Genomic DNA, 22,079 nt, shown 5'->3' with positions numbered 1-22,079 from the left:
TTTAGTTTTTTTGTTATTTTAATGAGTTAATTTTAAATTTTTGTGAATTAATTTTTCATGTGTTAATTATACAGTGTTTCATTTTAGGTACAAATTTAAATAGTCAATAGAATATTTAATTTTAAGATAAAAGTGTTTTGAAAAATGCTATGAAAAGGAGCAACACCCCCTAAAAAAGGTACGTTTTTTAAAGGGTTTTTCCTAATATTTCAGAATAGATAAAATTACAAAATTTGGTACCTTTATATATACACCCAAACACATGCCAAATAACAAAAATTTTAATCAGGGGCGTCCTAAACGGTAAAACAAATTTAATTTTTAATTTTTATGCTGTTTATGGTCTGTAACATAAATTTTTGAACCGATTTTTATCGGAAAAACACAAAAGACCTTTTTTATGAAAAACTATGAAATTTTGTTGCTGAAAGTGGCAAGAAACCACAAGCAAAATAGTTAGAGTAAATTTTTACCCTAATCCCATCTAGTTTAGGAAGCACCTAATTAAAAATTTCAACATTTTATTTTTGTACTTGTTTAGGTGTATAAAAGTTATCATCTCTACCAAATTTTGAATTTTTGTTCTAAAATGATTTCGGAAATATTGAAAAAAAACCTATTAAAAGACGCACCCCTTGCGTAGCATTTTTCGATATATGTTCATAGTTTTAAAGATGAATATTCTCTCCTGTTTAAATTTGTAACAATAAAAAGTATTAAAAATTTATTTTATTTTTTGTTACTTTTGTGAGTTAATTTGTACTTTTTTTATGTTTAATTAGGATCTCTTATTTCAATTTAAAATAAAAACGTGTACTTAGAGATTTTTGCTTTTTAATCCGTCTTCTTTAATTTCATTTTCATGGACCAACAAGAAACCCCCCCCGAAATAAAATCCTGGTTACGGCCCTGCTTCATGATTACCTACAGGGTGTTTCACATAACTTTACGAAGTTTACGCCTATACACCCTGTACATCTAGGCGTTGCTAATTGCCATTAATTCTTAAATAATAATTGCGTTAATTGCTATACGAGTGATCGATTTTACCACCCACAACAATATTGACTCATTTTACAACCAATAACACACAATGTAGCACACTCTAAATTTCTTTTAGTTGGCCATAGTTATATGCAAAACAAAGTTTTTATTGGAGTATATTTATTTTTAACTAACTGAAATGAAAAAACTTACTCGTATTTTTTAAGTTGACTAGTTAAATCAAATCGCTTTAAATTTAAAATACATGTGGTCATTTAAGTAACAAAAATCTGAAATAGTAGTAAAATACTGTGTCGTTAAAAAGAAAGGATACAGATAAATATTTTCAGAACGGTTTAGCAGAATACGTTGAAAATTGGGAAACAGTTCGAAGTGTTTAAGGTTGAATTATACTGAATAAAAAAATAAATCGTTATTTAAAAATTCTGAAAAAATTATCATAACTTTTTGATGGCGTTAGCAGCAATATACAGGGTGTTTCACATAACTTTACGAAGCTTGCGCCTAATGTACGCACCCAAATATACAAAAGTCACAGAACACTTGATACAAAAAATGCACATTTAATTATTCAATTTTTGGAAACCCATGACAGTAGTTGTCAAACTAATCACTGTTTCATTAATAGTCATAAACTGCAGTTTTTCAGAAACAATTATCATTTGTTCTATCAAGAGACGGCATGATTATGATTCTAGTTTATCTATCTTAATCACTAACTAACTAAAAAAGTTGTAATTTTTTAAAGGGTGAACAAACCAGAGAAAATTATCCAATTTTTCAAAATTTGTAATGCAGTTCGTGTCGAAATATGTATTATTGATTGCATCTTACAGGCGCAGGCCTCGTAAAATTACGTGAAACACCCTGTATATTTGAAATTTTATATCCATGCCGTTTAAAGATAAATTTAAAAAAACCTCTATTTTTGGCCATTTTATTTTTTTATAACAAAACTGTACGGAAGAATTTTTTGATTTATTTTTGGTGTATTGTAGATTACCTAGTTATGTTACTGTATTTTTTTCATGCAATTTAAATAATGCGTTTTTTCATAAAAAAATAAAAACTATTGAATTTCAATCCGTTACAAATACTCAAAATGAGATGAAAACTCTGTATTACTGTGTGTGTGAGGTACTTTTTTAATTCAGGAACATCCAATTGTAAAAAAACAATTTGTTTACTGTACTGTCAGCTGAGATCTTTTTCAATTTTCTACCATCATTTATTTTGAAAATACAAGGCTAACTTGATTTTCTGTAATGGCACGAAGAGGTAAATTTAATAATTTTTAAGAAAGCATTTTTTCTGAATTCAGTGATGTTATTTTTATTAAAAGGTAAAAAAATAAAAATTCAAAAATATACAGTCGAATTCATAAAAAAGTAGTCGTCAATGTCATTTCAAATATTAATAAATTACAAATAAATTAATAAATAATTTACATTTTATCAACAAAATTGATTTGATGACAAATTACCAAACTTCATGATGCCAAGTAATTTATTTTTGTAAATTTAAGTACGCTCATTTACACGGGAATAATTAATTTTATGTCAAAATGTCACATTAGCGACCGCTTTTTTTGAATTTGACACTTCTGGAAAAGTAAAACTAAGTTAGTCTTAAAAATGCTGTTATTAGCGACCTGTCACTTACATATTAGCCAAAAATTAAACTTGTGTGCAATAATTTGTTTAACAATGGTACATTGAAACAAGATTGAATAATAATTAATTATTATCAAAAATACACAGAGTAGAACACAAAACATTTGCCAATGCTATTACATATGGCATAAGTATTTTTTAGACTAATAATGTAATCTAAAAATTTTTGCCATTTAATGAATTTATAAAATCTGACAAACGTTAAAAGTTCCATAAATTTGTTTAATTAGGCACCAAAAAAAAAACTTGGAAAAAGAAACACTAATTACATTTTGGGATATTTTGTTAATAAATTTAGAATTTAGAAGCTTTTTGTTTCTTGTAAATTTTTGATTAAGTGAACCGTTTTTAAAATTTAGTATAAAGTAGACCCCAAGTAACCAAAATTGTTTAAAGCTCATTTCAGTCTTCAAGAAAGAGAAAATCGTTACAAGTTACAAGATGGTCACGATTGGGTTGTTTGAAACTACTAATAACCAAAGATTACAGGTGCCCAATTTCACAGCTATCTATTACTGATTTAGTCAAATCAGATTAAAAGTACAAATAATTTTAATTAAACAAGCACCTTAATCGTTATTCCCCAATAGACAAATAAATATCACTTTCAGAATTGCAATTTGTGGAGGTGGAAACCTTCTCAAGAAAGTTTTCTAATTAATTAACCAAAAAACGAGATATTTTTATGAAATTGGTATGGTTCATGAGTTCTTATAAGCTAAATAAAACAATAAAATGCTTACTTTTTAATTACTTGAAAAAATAAATAATTTCTGAAGTCCCATCTGCGCCTAGCTGCTACAAGATAAATCGCAACAAAAACAGTTTTCAGCTTAGTTTGACGTAGAAAACATACATGTTTGTAGTATGTTTTTTATATCTCTGTAAGTTTTTTAGAAAATCTAATGGTAACAAATTTACATACCAGGTGAATAAAAAGTATGGGACCAAGCGTTTTTTTCGTAAACTAACCACTTTACGAACAAAATAATTAGTGTAGTGTAAAGTACAATTAGAATGTGACCATTTATCAAGAATAACATTTTTCGAAATTTCTTTTAGTTCTCGAGTTTTGAAAAAAAAAAATTTTTAATGGCAACCCACCAAGATAATTTTTTTAATTAAAGATTATGATATAAAAATAACCTTTAATTAAATAAAATTGTTTTTTGGCCAGTACTTTTTTTTTAATAAATTGCGTTCCGGATTGATAAAAAAATCCAATTAGAACTGATTTTCTTCTATTTTTTGTCTATTCGAAACCACCCCAAAGTATCTGGATAAAAATCAAGGCTCTCCCATGATCAAATGCATGAAATGACCACTTCGGTTAAGTTCGAAAAATCTTCGTGATGAGCTCGGAACGCAACTTTAATAATTTGTTAAAAAAAAGTACTGACTAAAAAACAATTTTATTTAATTGGAGCTCATTTTTAGATCATAATCTTTAATTAAAAAAATTATCATGGTGGGTTGCCATTAAAAAATTTTTTTTTCTAAAACTCGAAAACAAAAGAATTTTGAAAAATGTTATTCTTGATAAATGATCATATTTTAATTGTACTTTACGCTACACTAATTATTTTTTCCGTAAAGTGGTGCCCAGTCAAATTAGACAAATCGGTGGAAAAAAATCCTAGAAAGTTGGATTTTTTTTAAACGCTTTCTTTACACTTGGGTAAACATATATCAAAAGTCCCCGAAGGTGGGGGGCGAGCTCGAGCAAGGGGAGGGGGTTAAAGGTGTCTTTTTTTGGTTTTTTGCTTATATCTCGGAAATTATAACTCCTATTGGTTTTTATCTTAGTTAATTAAGTAGTTAGTTAATCACGTAGGCTTTGGAAAATACAATAAGATACCATAATTAATACAGATGTTCGATATGTTTACCATTTTCAAACAGTCTAAAATTCGATGGTGAACTGATTTGAGTGGCTTCCATTAGTTCATTTGGTTCAAGATTACTAAAATGCCGCCTCAATCCTTGCCTCAATTCTTTGTAATTCCGGATGGGTGTTGTGTAGACTAATAAATCTTTAATTCGTCTTGATCATTTTCCAAAGCCTACGTGATTTACTATAAAAAGAAAAAAGAAAAACACGTTTTTCGTGATTATTTCAGAAACTATAAGAAATGGATATAGGACATGTTGATAAAAGTCCTTCTACAAATCGATGTACTTTCGATTGCCGTTCAGAAAATGGGGTCATTTTATTTGAAAAAACTGAGTTATAGCTGTTTGTTAAATATCATTTTCAAAAAATCATATAAGCTTTGCAATTTGACAGTTGACAATTTTGAAAATTTTAGGAAACTCTTCGAACCTTTGGTTATCAAAGGCAAGAAGAGTTATTTACTTATTGCAAACGGTTCAAGAGCTGTGATGTTTTTAATAAACCTCTGCAAATGAAAATTTTGAGCAAAAAATTGACATATGTCCAAAACTATGACAGATAAGTACTAACAACTAGGTACATTTTACTCAGTTTGGAGAGGAGAATTCAAAAATGCAATAAAAATAAGTGGTTTCCACTTAAAATTTCAAAGTTGGCGCCAATTTCTCGTAGTTCCGGAAGTTCAGCCATTTTGAAAATAATTTAGTTGAACTCAGACTGGTTGATTTGGGTTGTGTACAAAATTTCAAATTTCTATCTGCATTGGAAATTAAAAAGTTTCTAATATAGGCCCTAAAAGAATCACCTTGTATGTCTACCCAAGAATAAAGAAAGCGTTTAAAAAAAATTCCAACTCTCTAGGATTTTTTTCCACCGATCGCCCTATTTTTCTCTAATTTGACTGTACTAAGTTTACAAAGAAAACGCTTGGTTCCATACTTTTTATTCACCTGGTAGAGCAGTTTTCAATATTTTGGTGAATTGTTCGTGTTGTTGCAGGTTACCAGTGCCTTGGTTGCTTTTCGGCATCATCTACGGCGAGCCTGTAGAGGTGACTTCGACGGGAATGGTGTGCTCTATCACGATCCTCTTCATGATGCTCCTCTTCGTCATCATGTCAATAGCCTGCTTCCGATGGAAGATGAACAAAGGACTAGGTTTCACCATGTTCTTGTTGTATTTCGTCTTTGTGGCAGTGTCGCTCATGTTCGAATACAAATATATAGTGTGTCCCGTTTAGAAACCCTCATGCACGATCTTATAGAGACTCGTCTTAGCGATACTAGCAGTTGTACTGATCATCTCACTTATAGCAGTTTAGCCAGAGTGAAGCGCGTCGAGTCGGGTCCTCACCGTGATATATCAAAATTTTTCATTCTCAAATCACAAATAATTTTATCAACAAGACTTCAAAATTTTAAGTCGCACAATCAACACACATTTTCGGTGTTTTCGTTGAGCGCTATGCTGTCAATGCACTTGTTATTTGCCACCGACTGTGGAAACAGGGGACCCGTTAGTTATTAAACGCTATATTGGTGTTCAACGGATGTATGCACAAAAACCAAAATCGACTTCCATGATAGTGTGTGGACTTAGCTAGTAGAAATATCCCCGACCATGATAGCAATAATATCTATTAACTGCGATAGATTTTGAACTACTGTTTTTATAAGGGGGACGTTTCGTGATTATCAAAAAAACGAAAACTAGTCATTGGAAGTAGCCGTTTAATTTGGACTAGGAAATTTTTTAATGAATCTAACTTAATAAAAGTGAGGAAGACTAGAATGAATACTGGGCCGGGACTCGCTTTGAACCAAAGCCACAACGAACACCCTCAATCGTGCGATTGCTGAAATTTCGTTCAGAGTTATTTGGGCCCGGCTGTATGTTAAACTTCCCGAAATATGTTGCACTGTAGACTAAGTTAGCGAAAATATACATATCTAGTGTAGATATATCTTAGCATAGTTACTGTGTAGAAAGCATGTACATAAGGAAATTGTTTGGGCACTTGAGACCTTCACAGGTCATTGCTAAAAGTGCCTACTGTTAATTTGTTTTACCCGATGTGATACATAAGCAAAATGGGATGTAAGTATAAATGAAGATTTAAAATTACACTCCTTTATTTTCAGTTTGTCATTTCTTCATTATTGTTCATTCGGCGGACCGAGAGCCCAAACCAATATCTCACAAACACAATTTCGAGACGTTCGTTTGGAGCTCTCGGTCCGAAAGCCATTGTAAATGAGTCAGAGCAAGTGCAATATATTTAGACAAACTATAGTTGAAGCTATGGGTGTTTCAAATTTAAACTTAGCTAAGCTTTTACATGTGTAAAAACGCGACATTTAATATACATAATTGTAATAGTAAATTTTGGGCGAAATTCCGGTTTCCTGAATGGCTTTTTGAATACATATCTACCTTTGAAATTGTTTTGTGATTTAAAAAATTTGTGATTCTCATAGTGGTGAACGTGCTTCTTAATGAAAAAAAGTCATTCGTTTACTGTACATCGATTGGTTGGTGGGTTTGCTAATGATAAAAAATGTACCTAAAGCTTAAGATTATCATAGCGCACATTAGTTTGCCTTTTGGTTTATTTGATAATGAGGAGTAACTGTGAGTGATTAGGATCGAAAGTTCTAGATTGGAGTTATAAATATTACTAATCGTGACGATGGAACAAGCTGTAACACGCAAAATAGTCCAGTAGAATAGGCATATCATATTTCAAATTTCTGCTTGATATTGTTAACCTTCTAAATACTATTATATATTAAACACATCTTTAGAGTTTAGAGTTATTTAGAAACTATACTCAAGATATTGTTATAATATTATGGATATATACTTATATCTTGTTGAAACTTGACATATTTATCGTTAGAGTTTTGTTGTCGACTTTTCCATTTCATCAACCTCGTAATTTTCGTCGCTATTCTACTTGATTTGTCGTTGTTGAATAAATATATATTATTGTTGATTCCGAGGTTCGCACTTATGAGTTCGAGAGCAATGAAGTATTTTGTAATATTCATCATAAATAAAGGAGTGATTAATTTGTAACTAGTCTGTAATCATTATACAATCTCTTCAAACCGATGCCACCAATATACTTATTCACTGTAAAATAAATAGGAAGAATGTACTTTTTGTAGATCTTTAATTGTAAGACAGATGGCAAAAAGAAATATTTTTGTGTCTTTAATGTCGCTACTTTACTTTCAAGCCATACAAACTGCATTAAAGACGCGAAGTGTATTTTGCATTTGTTGAACTTTTCTTTTTGTAAAGTCATTTTTAAGACATAAATACAAGAGATTAAGATTGTTAATGGTGTATCTAGTAGATTGTTATTGCTAGAGAATTTTTATTATTATAGTAATGTAATATTGACGAAACCATTTCATGGTATGTTACTTTTTGCCGACAATATAATATGTATATTAAAGAGACTCTCATTAAAATCACTTCGAATTCAAATTTCTTTATTCATTTTAAACGAAATTAGAAAAATCTACAGTAGTTTTTATAATTTAAAATAAATATTAAAGCTAAGGAATGACAAGCTTAAAAACTATCCTCAGCTCGGATGTAATTCTCTTGCAAAACTTTAAACTTTTCTATCAATCCTTCAACCGTTATTTCCCCATGGACGATATTATCCCGAGTCCTCACGTTAACCGTCTGACTACTCCTCTCCTTCTCTCCAACAACTACAAAAATTACAGCACTCATTCCATGTCAAAACGATCACTTTTAAAACTTTAAATAACATAAAAATAAGTGTCACGTCTTATAGTTTTTTAATGTTAAGAAATATAGAAAAAACAGGAATATCCAATAGTAGACATTTCAAAGCAAAAAATCAATAGCTATTTAAGTATTAAGGGCAAAATTGTATGTTTATAGCCTCTAGGACGATAGATTTGCAAGATCCTCGACTTTTCTTAAACAATTCTTCAATACACAACGACTTGCCTTCTTTCGCATTGTAGAAATGGATCAATAACTTTATTTAGTTATTTTTACTTTGATTTTTTTAATAAACAAAATATTCTAGCACGTTTTTAATGAACATTTTTTGTTATTATTTAAATTTTGAAACGTTTATACTTTATTTGTGAGAATTTTTCTTTTGAAGTGTCTACTATTGGTCAGCAACGATTTTTCTAATTTGTTTAAACATTTTTTACTCGAAACCGCGTGGTACTTATTTTTATAATTATTTTCTCTAATATACGAGTATACAAGGTGCGCCAGAACTCGCACCATAAAGAAAAATTTCAAGTAAGATAAGATACCAGGAACATGAAAAAAATGTTTAAAAAATTCTATCTGTCAAAAATTTTTGACATTTGACATTTTTTTTTGTCTATTTAATGATATTGATGACCTTGTATATGTTTTTTTGCAATTATTTAGTAAAGGTACAAAAATTTTGCTAATAAAAACCACAAATAAAATTGAAGAGAGTTATAATTTAGGATACAGCTTCTTTGTTTCCTCTTCTAATAGACTGTAGCAAAAAAACTTACAAAATTATTTTTCTAACAGAAATAAAAAGAGCCAAAGTGCAAATTTTAAACTCTCATAACTTAGAAATTTTTATAGATATTTTTTTTTAGCATTTTTTTCATATTCTTGGCATCTTACCTTATATGACATTTTTCTCTAAGGCGCAAGTTCTGGCGCATCCTGTATCTACAGAGGTGTTCCGTCTAAAACCCACATTAAAAGTATTGAGTGTTTGTTTATATTTATTTGAAAATTGGTACATAGCCAGAATCCATTAAATTCTTATAAATGAGATGGTTCCGGTTATAACGGAAGTCGGACTCAACTTTCTTATTTTAAATGGAAAGATATATTTTTTTACTGCGTTTTTGGATTAATTGGGTTATTTTAAGGGAGTTTTGATCAGCTTTCCCTATACTTAAAATTAGCCGTTTTTGAAATATTTGGAGTTCTTCAAAAATTTTTGGATCTGCACCTTCCACTTTAAAAATCGGTGACTCTGCCATTTTTTAAGATTTTGAATTCGTTTTTTTGGCGTTTGAAAGAGAAAGCTTAGATCCTTTTTCTGGTGTTTTCAAATTTTGAAAAAAAAAACATATCCCAAAATTTTAAGGTTGCTTTTGTAATAATTCATATACTCATAACTCAATTTTTTCAAATGAAATACCCCAATTTTATTTTACTAAATAGAAGAGAATTTAATTGTGTATTGAGCTGTATTAACATTCCCTATACCTAAATTTAATAATTTTCAAGTTATGGACTTTTTGTTAAGACTACAGAACATTTATTACTAGCCACACCCGTTTTAACATAGTTTGCTATGGAAATAAAAAATTTCAAAATTTTCTTTAGACAAACGTCAACAGTAAATTACTATTTGACAAATAGTGCCAAAATATGAAGAATCAAAGTTATGCAAACTTAATTATTATTGATCAGTTCTACCACGCAATCATTATTTAAAGCTAACAAGAGAGAAAAATTTATTTTTGTTTAAAGAACGACATCATAATTTTGTTACACTCTCCATAAATACAAAATAAATTCATTAAATCTAAGTTTGAGTAGCTTTGACTCTCCATATTTTGGCACTATTTACGTTTATTGAGACACAATTTTGACATTTTTGATTTCCATGGCAAACTATACGAAAACGGCTAGTAATAGATTTTCGGCAATCTTGACAAAAAGTCACCATAACTTAATAATTATTAAATTTAGGTATAGGGAATGTTAATACAGACCGATGTAGAATTAAGTTCTCTTCCATTTAGTAAAATAAAAATTGAGGTATTTCATTTGGAAAAATTGAGTTATGAGTATTTGAATTATTACAAAAGTAACCTTAAAATTTTAGGGTTTCTTATTTTTTTTTTTTCAAAATTTGAAAACACCGGAAGGAAGATCTAAACTTTTTCTTTCAAACGCCAAAAAAACAAATTCAAAATTTTAAACAATAGCATAGTTACCGATTTTTATAGTGTAAGGTGCAGATCCAAAAATTTTTGAAAAACTCTAACTATTTCAAAAACGGCTAAATTTAGGTATCAGGAAAGCCGATGAAAACTCCCTTAAAATAACCCAATTAATCCAAAAACGCAGTAAAAAATATACCTTTCCATTTAAAATAAGAAAGTTGAGACCGACTTCCGGTATAAAAAATATTTTCATTTATGAGAACTGGATTATGGCTATGTACCCATTTTCAAATAAATATAATTATTCGAACTCCCAATACTTTTAATGTGGGGTTTAGACGGAACAGCCTGTATTTTAGAAAAAAAACAGAGATACCGAAATTTCAGAATAATCATTATGGTATGATTTTTTTTAAACCGTCACTCACCCAAAATAAAATTAAATTGTGCCAACTGTGCATTTCTGATCTTCTTATTCATCGTATCCCCTGCATCGGTATCAACCTCTGCCATGAACCCAGCCTGATACAACTTCTTTTGCACATCCAGTGCATACTCATCATAGGTTGGCCCCACTGGAATCACCATCGCTTGTCTCGGCGAGATCCAAAACGGCCATTTTCCCCCACACGACTCTGTCAAAATCGCAATCATTCTCTCCACCGAGCCCAAAATAGCCCGATGGATAATTACAGGTCTCTTCTTTTCCCCACTCTCACTCACATACGACAGATTAAACCTGATTGGTAGTTGGAAATCCAGCTGGATTGTGCCACACTGATGCGCCCTTTTGAGCGCATCATGGACCGTAATATCGATTTTGGGGCCGTAGAAAGCCCCATCGCCGGGATTCAACGACCAAGGGGCACCGAAATCGTCCAAACCCTCACCGAGGGCCTTCTCCGCTTGGTCCCACATTGCCAAGTCGCCGAGATACTTCTCCGGTCTGGTGGACAAAACCACATTGAAAGTGAAACCGAAAACGGAATAAACATGACTGAGAAAATCCAAAGCCCCTTTGATCTCCTGTTTGATGTGCTCAAGAGCGCAGAAAATGTGGGCGTCGTCTTGTTGAAAACGTCGGACGCGTGTGAGGCCTGTGAGGGCCCCCGAGAGCTCATTACGGTGCAAAACGCCGAAATCGGCGAGGCGGAGGGGCAACTCGCGCCAAGAACGAGTGCGATTATCGAAAATCAAACTAAAATCAAATTTTTTTCATTTTGATGCCACAAAAAAAATATCTTTTACCAATGGCCGGGGCAATTCATCGGTTTTAATGCAAATTTGTCTTTTTCAACGTCGAAAGAAAACATATTATCCTAAATTTAGCCATTTTAGTTTATTATTTTAACGTGAAAAGTAAAAACTTACAGCATAATGAGCCCAGTGACCGGAAACTTGCCACAATTTCGCATTGAAGATATTAGGAGAAATAACTTCCTGGAATCCGCGTTTCCGATACTCTTTTTTTATAAAATTTATCAAGCTGTTGTAAATGTGGGCCCCACGAGGTTGAAAAAAGCATGAACCAGGAGAGAGTTCGTGGAAGAAGAATAATTCTTGGTCCTAAATATTATTTAATTACGATTTTAACGATTGCAAAAGGAGATTGGCAAATTATAAAACCTTGTTTTAATTAATTGAGCTAAAAATATGTATTACCGCCTCACATGCATATTTTTCAATTTCTAGATTTTACAAATCAGTTAATTTCACAGAACCTGAACAGAAAGAAGACTTTTCTGATTATATAGAAATAGCTTAAAATGTGAGTTATCTCTCACAATATAGAAAAAAAAAATACAAAGAATTTGAACTTAAAATGGTTAAATTGGATTAATATTTCAAAGGAAATGTTACCACATAAATTAAAAAAAAAGTTGAAAAGCATTATAACAGTTAACAGTAAAATGTACAGCCTGTCTCAGCGAATTGAAAAAGTCCATTAGTGAGCTTTAAATAATAAAATTTAAAAAAATATATATAGGACATTGACAGATACTAATCTAGTCCATCGCCTAAAATCATTTTCAACTATACAGCGTGTCTCAGAAATAAGTTACAATACAAACTTGTGTTTTTTTAAATGAAACATCATATGTTTCTTAGCGTTTTTGGATGTAGATTTTTTGATATTTATGACAATGATTTTAAGCTAAACTTTTATTGGTCGATTTATTTTAGTTTTCAAAATAAGACGGTTTTTTTGACGAAAACATGCACTTTTTAAAAATTTATTATACAAAAACTAAGACGGTTGTAACATTTTTTTAGTGTGTTGCATCTGCAAAGATAAAAAAATGAAGGTGTTTGTTAAAAGTTCAATAACTTAAAAAAAATTAATGGAACATACTATTTATTGTTTTTGAATTTAAAAAATTATTAAATCGTTTTTCTAAAATTATTTACTTTTAGGTGTTAATAAACAATAACTACCAAGATATTTAACGTTAAACATTAAAAAAAAATACTATTGTTTCAATAGGCAAAAAGCGCACAGTTGCACAAGAGATGAAAGAAATATCCCTTAATAATCACATTTGTGTTAAACTGAATCCATTATTTTTTATTTTTACAATAAAATAATTCGAATTTCATTATTTATAACGACTTTTACAATCTCTGGATAAATCAACGGATAAGTGATCACTCAGATATTGATAGACATTGTTGCTACAATTAATATTGAATGTTAAATATCTTTTCATTTATCAATTCTAGACATAAAAAGTTATTTTTTTGAGATAAAAAAATAAAAAATAGGGTGTTCCATTTATTTTTTTTAAGTTACTTAACTTTTAACAAACTTCTTCATTTTTTAATCTTTACAAATGCAAAACACTAAAAAATTGCTACAACTTTAAATTCTCTACTTTCTTCTTAGCAAAAGTTTTTAGTTTTTGTGTAATAAATTTTTAAAAACTGCATGTTTTCCTTAAAAAAACGTCTTATTTCTAAAACCAAGCGAAATCGACTAATAAAAGTTTAGCGTAAAAACCTTGTCTTAAAAGGCTACATCCAAAAATGCAAACAAACATACGGTGTTTCATTTAAAAAAACACAAGTTTGTATCGTAACTTATTTTTGGGACATGCTGTATAGTTGAAAATAATTTTAGGTGATGCACTGTATGCACATCTATCAATGTCTCATACAATCGTTCAATTTTACTATTTAAAGGTCACTAATAGACTTTGTCAACTCGCTGGGACACACTGTATATTACAAAAATAAACACTAATTTTTTTGCGATAAAACTTGCTTTATACTCTGATTTGTCCTAAGCCATAGAAAAAAAATCCTATCTACAAATATTTATTGGAAAGACAGAAAATTTTAGAAATAATCTTAAAGTATCAAATTTCAATTTCCATAAAAACATAAAAAGGTAGGTAAAATAAGTTGCCAATGAAAATTGAAAAAATTTAAAAAATATTTACCCTTCCGATTTTGCGATGGTCACGTTTCGCTGCCTCCTCTTGGAATTTTTCCCACTCTTTCAATTGTTTATTATCCGGAAAACTGATACCATAAACCCTTTGTAAAGTTTCAGCATCGGCGTTACCCTCCCAATAGGTTGAAGAGTTCTAATAAGAAAATCATTAAATGGGAAAAAATCTCAAATACTTTAATTACTTTAGTAACTTTTAAAGCCTTAATTTTTCCGGTGTGTCTGACATGGGGGCCTCTACACAGATCAATGAGGGGCCCACAACGATATACGGTAGTGGTAGGTGTGTCCACTTTTTCATTTAAAATTCGCACTTTAAACGGATTGTATTTGAACATTTCTAATAAATCTTCTTTTTTCATTTCGAGACGTTCAAAAGGTTGTTTTTCTTTCGTAATTTGTTTCATCAAGTTTTCCAAGTATGGAAAATCACCGGCAGAAATCTAGAATTGATTAGAGAATAATTGAAATTGTATGTTTTGTCATAAGTACCCCTTTTTCCTCCAAAAACATGTCATAGTAAAACCCTGACTCAATAGGAGGGCCGTAACAAAGACACCCCCCGTAGACCCTCTCCAGCGCCTCCCCCAAAATATGAGCAGTGGAGTGCCAAAATACTGACTGAGCTTCAGGATTATCAAATTTTAGTAATTCTAGTTTACAATCTGCCTCCAGGGGTCTATCCAAGTCCCATAAAACGCCGTTCACTTTTGAGATCACGCAATTATCAGCCAACCCTTGACTATTACCAAAATTAAATTACCGAAAAACACAAAAATCAATATTACCTGATCCCTTTTGCAATATCATAAGCAGTGGTCTTCCAGGCAACAGCCTCAACAACCTTACCATCAGGCAAAGTGACTTTGATGGCTTGTTGAGGTTTACTTGCAATTTCCGCATCTTTCTCAGCTTTGAGCTTGTCCCAAAGGTCCAAGCGAGTTTGTATAAATGAGGGCCAGGGTTTCAGTTCACTCACTGAAGACTTTTCGTTACTTGGCTGCTTCATTTTCTTCAGTTTCACCTGAAATTGAAACGCCTGTTTTACTTCAAAGCACTTGCCGACACAATTAATTTAAAAAACTGCTCAATCTAAGGTAAAATTGCATCATTCAGGTGGTGCTACAAACCAAGGATGAATAGGATTGGCGGAATCCTCGCACAATAATTTTGTGATAACGTATAACTTTTAACATTTCGAAAAATAATTAGGTAGTTAGAAAGTAGTGTTCATGCCTTTTCGTCGATATTTGTATTTTCCAGTTTTTCAACCACGTTGTCGCCCATTTTGACACTTGACACTTTTGACAAATGACAATTGACAAGTGTTTGGTAAAAAACAAAAATTCCTAAGGTGTTGCTAATAAGGAGGAACACCACATTTTTACAGTTTTTTTGATGAATAATAATCGAATTATTTTTCACTCGAAATGAACAGTACGAACATTTTTCTCACGAAACCAGCGTTACTGTTATCCAGTTATCACATATTAGGGTCATTATGCAAAAGTAAGTTAGGTTATGTTTTGTCTTTTTGGGGCTTACGTGAATTTAAGGACTCAGCAGTACTAGTAATATATCGGAAGAGATCATCCGACAAAACAATTTATTCGACATTGAGCACAAAAAGCAGAAAGAAGCGATAGGACGTATTGAAAAAATTGAAGTTAATTATGAGGGCCCCTCTGAAACTGCGACTTTAGTCATGAATAAACACATTTCAACGCCTTATGATTGCGCAAGACGTAATTAAAACTCTATGTTAGTCTTTTCTAGACATTTTTTTTGCAGATCTTGGTGAAAAAATAGCAGAACAATCAGCTGTGGCATTGCTAAATAATGATACTCTTTGGCATATGCATAAGCCTTTGCCTGACTCGTGCAAATTGCGATTTTTGCACTACAAGGTTGCCCAACCAGCGTCAGTTAATAAAATTTTCTGGCGTACTTGTAGTTTTATACTGGGGGCTGTAGCCAGTAATAGTTTTAAAGATAACCTAAAAGTGCAGTTGCACAGCTTTCCTAGCCCCAATGTGAAATCTGGAAGTTTTGTTTATGATGTACAACTGCCTCTAGACAACTGGCAACCGACACAGAACGAACTCAAAGTTTTATCAATTGAAATGATTAAATTTTGCCAACAAAATCATCCCATTCATTGCATGGATGTCTCCCAGGAACTCGCTCTAGATTTGTTCAGGAATAACACTCACAAATATCAACAAATTCCAAATATTGCTGCCAATCATAACGGAAAAGTGACACTGTTCAGAGCAGGGCATCATATCGACATTTCAAGGGGGCCCATGGTAGCAAACACCAGTCATTTCGGACGCATCACTGTGGCTAATGTTATTAAACTGGACACTGACATACCAGGGGGGCCCATTTATAGGTTTCAAGGGGTCGCATTACCTAGATCTATTGTTATGAATCATTTTGCGTATAGTTTGCTCGAGGAAAGAGCGCGACAATTGGTAAAATTACCCAACTTTGTTAACGTTGTTTTGCTCACTTTTCTCTTTTATAGAATCCTGCACGAATTCCAGGAACTGTTGAGAATTTTGATGAGGATAATAGTTTCGTAGCTCACGTTACCGCCTAATAAGATATTTTTAAATAAATAATGCTGTAATAAGGAGTGGTGTTTTTTTTAACAACAAATTCAGAAATGCTCTGTGAAGTTGCACAGACTATAAAAAAATTGTTCGTTTTAAATTTCGCGGGTAATTAAACCGGATAAAATTTAAAGTGGAGGGGATCCAATCACATTACGCTGATTTGAATTCGTTTCTTGTCCAACAACTCCAACCGTCAAACTTTATTTCGTTTGGTTGATGTTGAATCAGCTTGTGCATTAAATAAGTATTTCTTTGATTTGAATTTGTGTATAAAAGTGTTTTAACGTGGACATAATGAATGCATTCGAGGCTATAGTAAATGACCTTAATCAAGAAACCTTGAGTTTCGTGGAAGAGGGGCTGAAACCGATTATAGAGTTCAATGAGGTAAGATTTTACACATAAAAACGGTGGGTTTACAGCTTTTATTAGGCTTTTGCCAATTGCCACAATTCAAATTCCGACAAAAGTTAACAACGCTTTCGTATATAGTTCCTAGACCGAACCCTTAAAAAAATAGGGTACTTAGCCCAGTCAAATTAGACAAATCGGTGGAAAAAAATCCTAGAGAGTTGTAATTTTTTTTAAAACGCTTTCTTTACACTTGGGTAGACATATATCAAAAGTCCCCAAAGATGGGTGGCGAGCTCGAGGAGGGGGAGGGGGTTAAAGGTGTCTTTTTTTGTTTTTTTGCTTATATCTGGGAAACTATTACTCCTAACGGTTTTTGCCTGCTTATCAAAATTAAAGCCTACAAAAATGGTCCTTTGCATTTTTGTTGTAGGACTAACTGTAAACGAGTTATAGGGCTGACAAAAAACATCATTTAAAAAATGTGCTTTATCCGCATTTAAAACAGAATTAATCTTGTGTTTTGAAAAAACTGAAAGCAAATTGAAATTATTGAGTGCAACACTTCATTAGAGAGTCTATAAAGTCTTCCGAGTCATCCTCATATGCTGCATCTTCGTCTTCAACTTAAACATTGAAAACCGAATTACAGTCTTGTTCAGTACAATATTAATAAATAGATGATTTAATATCGATGATTTGAATAAAGCTTACAGTAAATTGAATGTATTGGATCCAACAGTTTATTAGAGGTGCCACGAGGGTCTATCAAGTCTTCCGAGTCATCCTTATATGCTGAACTAGCATTTATCTGCGACTTTGTCCGCGTGTATTTCTGATATAAAATGGGAAAAAGCCCGTTCACAAAACCATTCTATAGGCTTAGGTACTCTATAAAGCTAGATAATTACCCATGTTATGTATAGGATTCAGTTATAGTAGTCTCGTTCTTCGCATGGGCTATGTTTATGGATAAATATTAAATGTTGATTTTCATAAAGTGTCGTCTCAGTGAACTTCTGCACTCTAAGAATTCAGAATTTCATGTTTCTAATTTTGTTTTTAAGCCTTTGAACTCTTATTTTATTTCATTAAAATTTGAAAAGTGCACTTCTACGCTCTCTAAGGATCATATTTTCTAAATTCAATGTTTTTATATCCCTTTAAATGTGTACACCGTTTTATTCCCTTAAAAACTAATTTTCGAAAAATCTGATTTTAGTGCCCCTTTACACCCCTAAAGAATTTAATGATTATATCTTTGTTTAAACATTTACACCCCATTTAACCCCCTTAAAGATTAATTCTCTCGTTCATCCATTTTTTTTTATATCTCCATTTAAATGTTTACACCCGAGTCACCTCTAGGATTTTTTTCCACCGATTTGTCTTATTTGACTGGGCTACTAGTTCCTAGACTGAACCCTTAAAAAAATAGGGTACTTTTTGAACACAGATTCTGAAATACTGTTTTCTTAATTTGTAGATTTTTCGAGATTTGTGTAAGGAAGTTAAAGAAGTTGTCAAGGAGTACAAAACAACAGGAAAGATGCCGGAATATAATCATTTAATTGATTTCGATAAATTTAAAGAGTTTAGGGAGTCACGTAAGTGAATTTAATACTTTTTTTTATTCATGAAGTTTGACAATGTCTGCTTTGTAAACTGATTTCAGCTTTCATTTTGACAACTACTAGAATTGGAATTCAGATTAGTCAATTGTATTTCAGAAAGTATTAATTGTAATTCAGAAACCATTAAATGTAATTCAGAACAGTAAATAAATTCAATTTCATGTTACATGTAATCCAGAAAATATCAGTTGTAGTTCAGATGAGTAACTTACTGTTATCTCAAAATGAAGTTACACTTAAACACGAATTATTTTATTTTCAGAATTAAAGAATTGCATAAACTTGGTATTTTACAAAATAAATAAGATATTTTATTTTCAAAAAGATTTTGATAATGTAATTTTCAAATGAAAATAACGAATTCTCAATTAGAAATGACAAACTCTAAATTATAACTAACACTTTCTAAAATACAATTGACTAATCTGAATTTCAATTTACACTTTCTGAAGTTAAATTAATTAATCTGAATTACGTCTGATGGTTTCTGAAATTCAGTTTACGGTTCTAAATTACAATTAACGTTTTCTGAAATACAGGGTGTTCCGTTTTTATTGTTACAAATTGAAGCAGGTGATAGGATATTCAATTTTAAGATAAAAGTTTCCTATAAATATATATTGAAAAATATTAAATAAGGGAGCTACATCCCCTGTAGATAAAATTTTAAAATTTGGTACAACTGATAACCTTTATACACCCAAACGAATTCAAAGATAAAATGTCAAAATTTTTACTCAGGGGCGTGCTAAACTGAGGGGGTTTAGGGTAAAAGTAGCCTAACTATTTTGGCCGTTGATTCGTGCCACTTTCAGTCACTAAATTCTAAATTTCATAGTTTTATACAAAAAAGAGGTCTCTTGCGTTTTTTCGAAACAATTTAAAGTTTTTAAGTAAAATCAGTTTACAATTTGTACAATTTAGACCATAAAGAGGATAAAAATTAAAAATTAAATTTGTTTCACCGTTCAAGAGACCCGTGATTAAAAATTTTGACAACTGATCTTTGAATTCGTTCAGGTGTTATCAGCTGTACCAACATCGTAAACTTTTGTCTTAAAATTGAATATTCAATCACCTGTTTAAATTTGTAACAATAAAAACGGAACATCCTGTATATCTTACGCTTTCTAAATTACACTTGAAAAAGGTGTAGATCTTAATGTGTTTGAAATTTAGATCTTACAAATGAGGAAGCTTCGGGTTCATCGAAAGAAAACGTCGAGCCCGATACCGACACTGAAACAAAGAAAAACGCACGTGGACGTCCCCGACGAAATGCTTTTAAAGAAGCCAGTCAAAGCATCAGCAATCTAAATGAGAAACTTCGCCGAGTCTCTATCAAAAAGGAGAAAATGTCAATAGCCAATTCATCTAAATCACTCGCCGATGAAGTTCGAATTAAGACTGAAAATGAAGAAATGCCAGCTCCAACTCGACCAGCTCCTAAAAGACGAAGAAAAAATGCAACAAGTAAAATAATTAAACAAGAGAAAATTGAAGAAGAATTGGAGAAACCACGTGAATCAGATGTAATCATTAAAGAAGTTGAGGTACCTATAATTAATCTTGTGGATTCGTTGGGGGAGGAAACTACTAAAACAGAATTGGAGAAATCTAAACGAACAAGAACTTCTTCCGATGAGGGACAAGAAAATAAAGAAAAAAGACCAAAATCCAACGAAGATGAAAAGGATAATACGAATTACGAAGACGCGGTTTCAACACTTTTGGTGGAAAATACAGAGACAAATAACGCGACTTTTATCGCCGCTTCTACACATGATGTCTGTGTTGATAATTTCAACTCAACGGTGGTTGTAACAAATCCCAAAATTGTCAATACTTTGGTTCCAAAAACAATAGACGATTTGATGACCGATGACGAATCGGAAGAAGAAACCACCAAGAAAAATCAATGGACGAAGACAGGGACGATTCCCAAACGTCCTAAGCAAATATTCAGTCCTTTTGAGCAAAGTCCTGTGAAAAAAAAAGTAAGTGACAAAAAATAATAACAGAAATGATGATTTCATAAATCTGTTTTAGGTCCAGGCTTTTGAAAAACTTCAAGAGGATGCCGATGCAATACCCGTTAGAATCACCAGAACCAAGACTCGAAATCAAGCAAAAGAGAAAGAATTGGAAGAAGCACAAGAACAAAATCAAACGGAATTGAAGAGTAATGTTAAAGAAAAAGCGAAAATGTTTACTCCACTCACTTCTAAATTTATACCAAAAGCGGCCAGTACGACCGGAAAATCCAAAAAAATACTAAATTCCAGTTCATGCGATAACCTTTTGGCCAAAAATTCAACCACTTTAAAATCATCTCAAGCCGAATACAGAGAAATAGAAATACGCCGTCGTGAAAAGGAACAAGAAGCACTTAAAAAACGAGAAGCGATACTTCAAGCCCAAACTGAAGAAAAGAGACGGAAAAGAGAAGAAAAACAACTCAAAGCGCAACAACAACGTGAAGCTCTTGAAAAAGAGAAACAGAAAGTCTTAGAAGCACAACGGGTGAAAGACGAACGGCACCGACTTCATATCGCCGAGCAAGAAGAAAAGAAACTAAGACTTAAAGAAGAACATGAGAAGAAGAGATTGTTAGCGAAGAAACGAGCGATAGAACAAAAGAAACTCGAGGAAGAAAAGATGGTAGAAGAGGAAAGAAAAGCTGCAGAGTTGGCTGCGAAATTGGCAAAACGAGATGATGTTATCGCAAAGATGGTTCAGAACCAGAAAGAGAGAAAACCGATTTATTTCAGAGAGACAGCACCACCTTTGCCGTCAAACGACTGTTACGATTCAGACAGCGAAGAATGCAAAACTCGTGATATTTTGCTACAAAATTGGGAAAAAGAAGCCAATGTAATTCAAATGCTAAAATGTATCTCAGCTGAGGGACAAGCTATAAAGAATACATTTTTCTCAATTCAAGCGCGAACACCGGATTTGCAAGATATTTTGGAAAATATCGAACCAAAAAAACTGAAAAGGACATCGAGTGCTGTTTGGCATAAGCCCCCAAGATTTACTATGATTCCAGGCTTGGAAAGTCATGATGAAACTGAAGAATTTAGTGATGATTAATTTTATATTATCATTTACATGTAATCTAGTTTTCAATCATTTTTAATACAAATTGTTTAGTATTGTGTTTTCCTTGTCTTGCTACATTTTTATTTCAATTACCTACTTTCTGTTATTTATAATATTCTTGTTTTTCTTTAAATTGTTTCATTTTTAAGCCACGTTTCTAAAATAAATATGTTTGTAATTATTGACAAAACCAACCTTTGTTTTAAACTTGAGTCCTTGAGTTCTTTTCTTTTCTATCTATCATAGATTAGAAGTTTCTCTTTAATTTATCGCAGTCTGTAGACGTATTTGGAGACACCATTATTATAACTGGCAAGAGGCTGTCCCAGCGATTTGAAAAAGTCCATTAATGACCCTTAATTGGTAAAATTAAAAAAAAATTGTATAGGGCGTT

The 22,079-nt window shown here is 31.8% G+C and overlaps 4 protein-coding genes across 10 annotated transcripts in view; 3 read left to right on the top strand and 1 right to left on the bottom strand.

Moving 5' to 3' along the window:
* LOC123012174 (sodium/potassium/calcium exchanger Nckx30C) overlaps positions 1 to 7,194 on the top strand; it is an 80,103-nt gene extending 72,909 nt beyond the window's left edge. For all 6 annotated transcript variants that reach the window (XM_044410018.1, XM_044410017.1, XM_044410016.1 and 3 more), the window contains one exon: positions 5,572 to 7,194. In XM_044410018.1, the coding sequence (XP_044265953.1) occupies positions 5,572 to 5,812 (241 nt within the window). In that variant the 3' untranslated portion in view covers positions 5,813 to 7,194. The remainder of the gene's footprint in view (positions 1 to 5,571) is intronic.
* An 861-nt stretch (positions 7,195 to 8,055) lies between these two features.
* LOC123012173 (threonine--tRNA ligase 1, cytoplasmic) lies at positions 8,056 to 15,354 on the bottom strand. 2 transcript variants are annotated; one of them, XM_044410013.1, is made up of 9 exons: positions 15,211 to 15,354; positions 14,763 to 14,998; positions 14,467 to 14,716; positions 14,160 to 14,417; positions 13,964 to 14,110; positions 11,895 to 12,089; positions 11,772 to 11,842; positions 10,952 to 11,721; positions 8,056 to 8,300 (listed from the first exon to the last, which is right to left on the bottom strand). In XM_044410013.1, the coding sequence occupies exons 1-9, from the start codon at positions 15,259 to 15,261 to the stop codon at positions 8,155 to 8,157; spliced, it is 2,124 nt and encodes a 707-aa protein (XP_044265948.1). In that variant the 5' UTR covers positions 15,262 to 15,354; the 3' UTR covers positions 8,056 to 8,154. The 2 variants fall into 2 exon arrangements, with proteins under 2 accessions (XP_044265948.1, XP_044265947.1); XM_044410012.1 differs by having other exon boundaries at positions 15,105 to 15,246.
* Positions 15,289 to 16,616, top strand: LOC123012176 (39S ribosomal protein L39, mitochondrial). The gene is made up of 4 exons (XM_044410020.1): positions 15,289 to 15,483; positions 15,531 to 15,719; positions 15,766 to 16,451; positions 16,505 to 16,616. Exons 1-4 carry the CDS (start codon positions 15,405 to 15,407, stop codon positions 16,577 to 16,579), a joined length of 1,029 nt encoding a protein of 342 aa, XP_044265955.1. The 5' UTR covers positions 15,289 to 15,404; the 3' UTR covers positions 16,580 to 16,616.
* A 150-nt stretch (positions 16,617 to 16,766) lies between these two features.
* Positions 16,767 to 21,743, top strand: LOC123010770 (inner centromere protein). Its single transcript, XM_044407873.1, has 4 exons — positions 16,767 to 16,982; positions 18,433 to 18,553; positions 19,760 to 20,577; positions 20,630 to 21,743. Exons 1-4 carry the CDS (start codon positions 16,890 to 16,892, stop codon positions 21,674 to 21,676), a joined length of 2,079 nt encoding a protein of 692 aa, XP_044263808.1. The 5' UTR covers positions 16,767 to 16,889; the 3' UTR covers positions 21,677 to 21,743.
* The last annotated feature ends 336 nt before the right edge of the window (positions 21,744 to 22,079 follow it).

The sequence above is a fragment of the Tribolium madens genome, unplaced genomic scaffold (assembly GCF_015345945.1).
Source record: "Tribolium madens isolate multiple individuals breed KSU strain unplaced genomic scaffold, Tmad_KSU_1.1 Scaffold_91;HRSCAF=231;Tcas5.2_LG7, whole genome shotgun sequence".
NCBI lineage: Eukaryota > Metazoa > Arthropoda > Insecta > Coleoptera > Tenebrionidae > Tribolium > Tribolium madens.
This window is presented reverse-complemented; position numbering and strand designations above follow the sequence as displayed.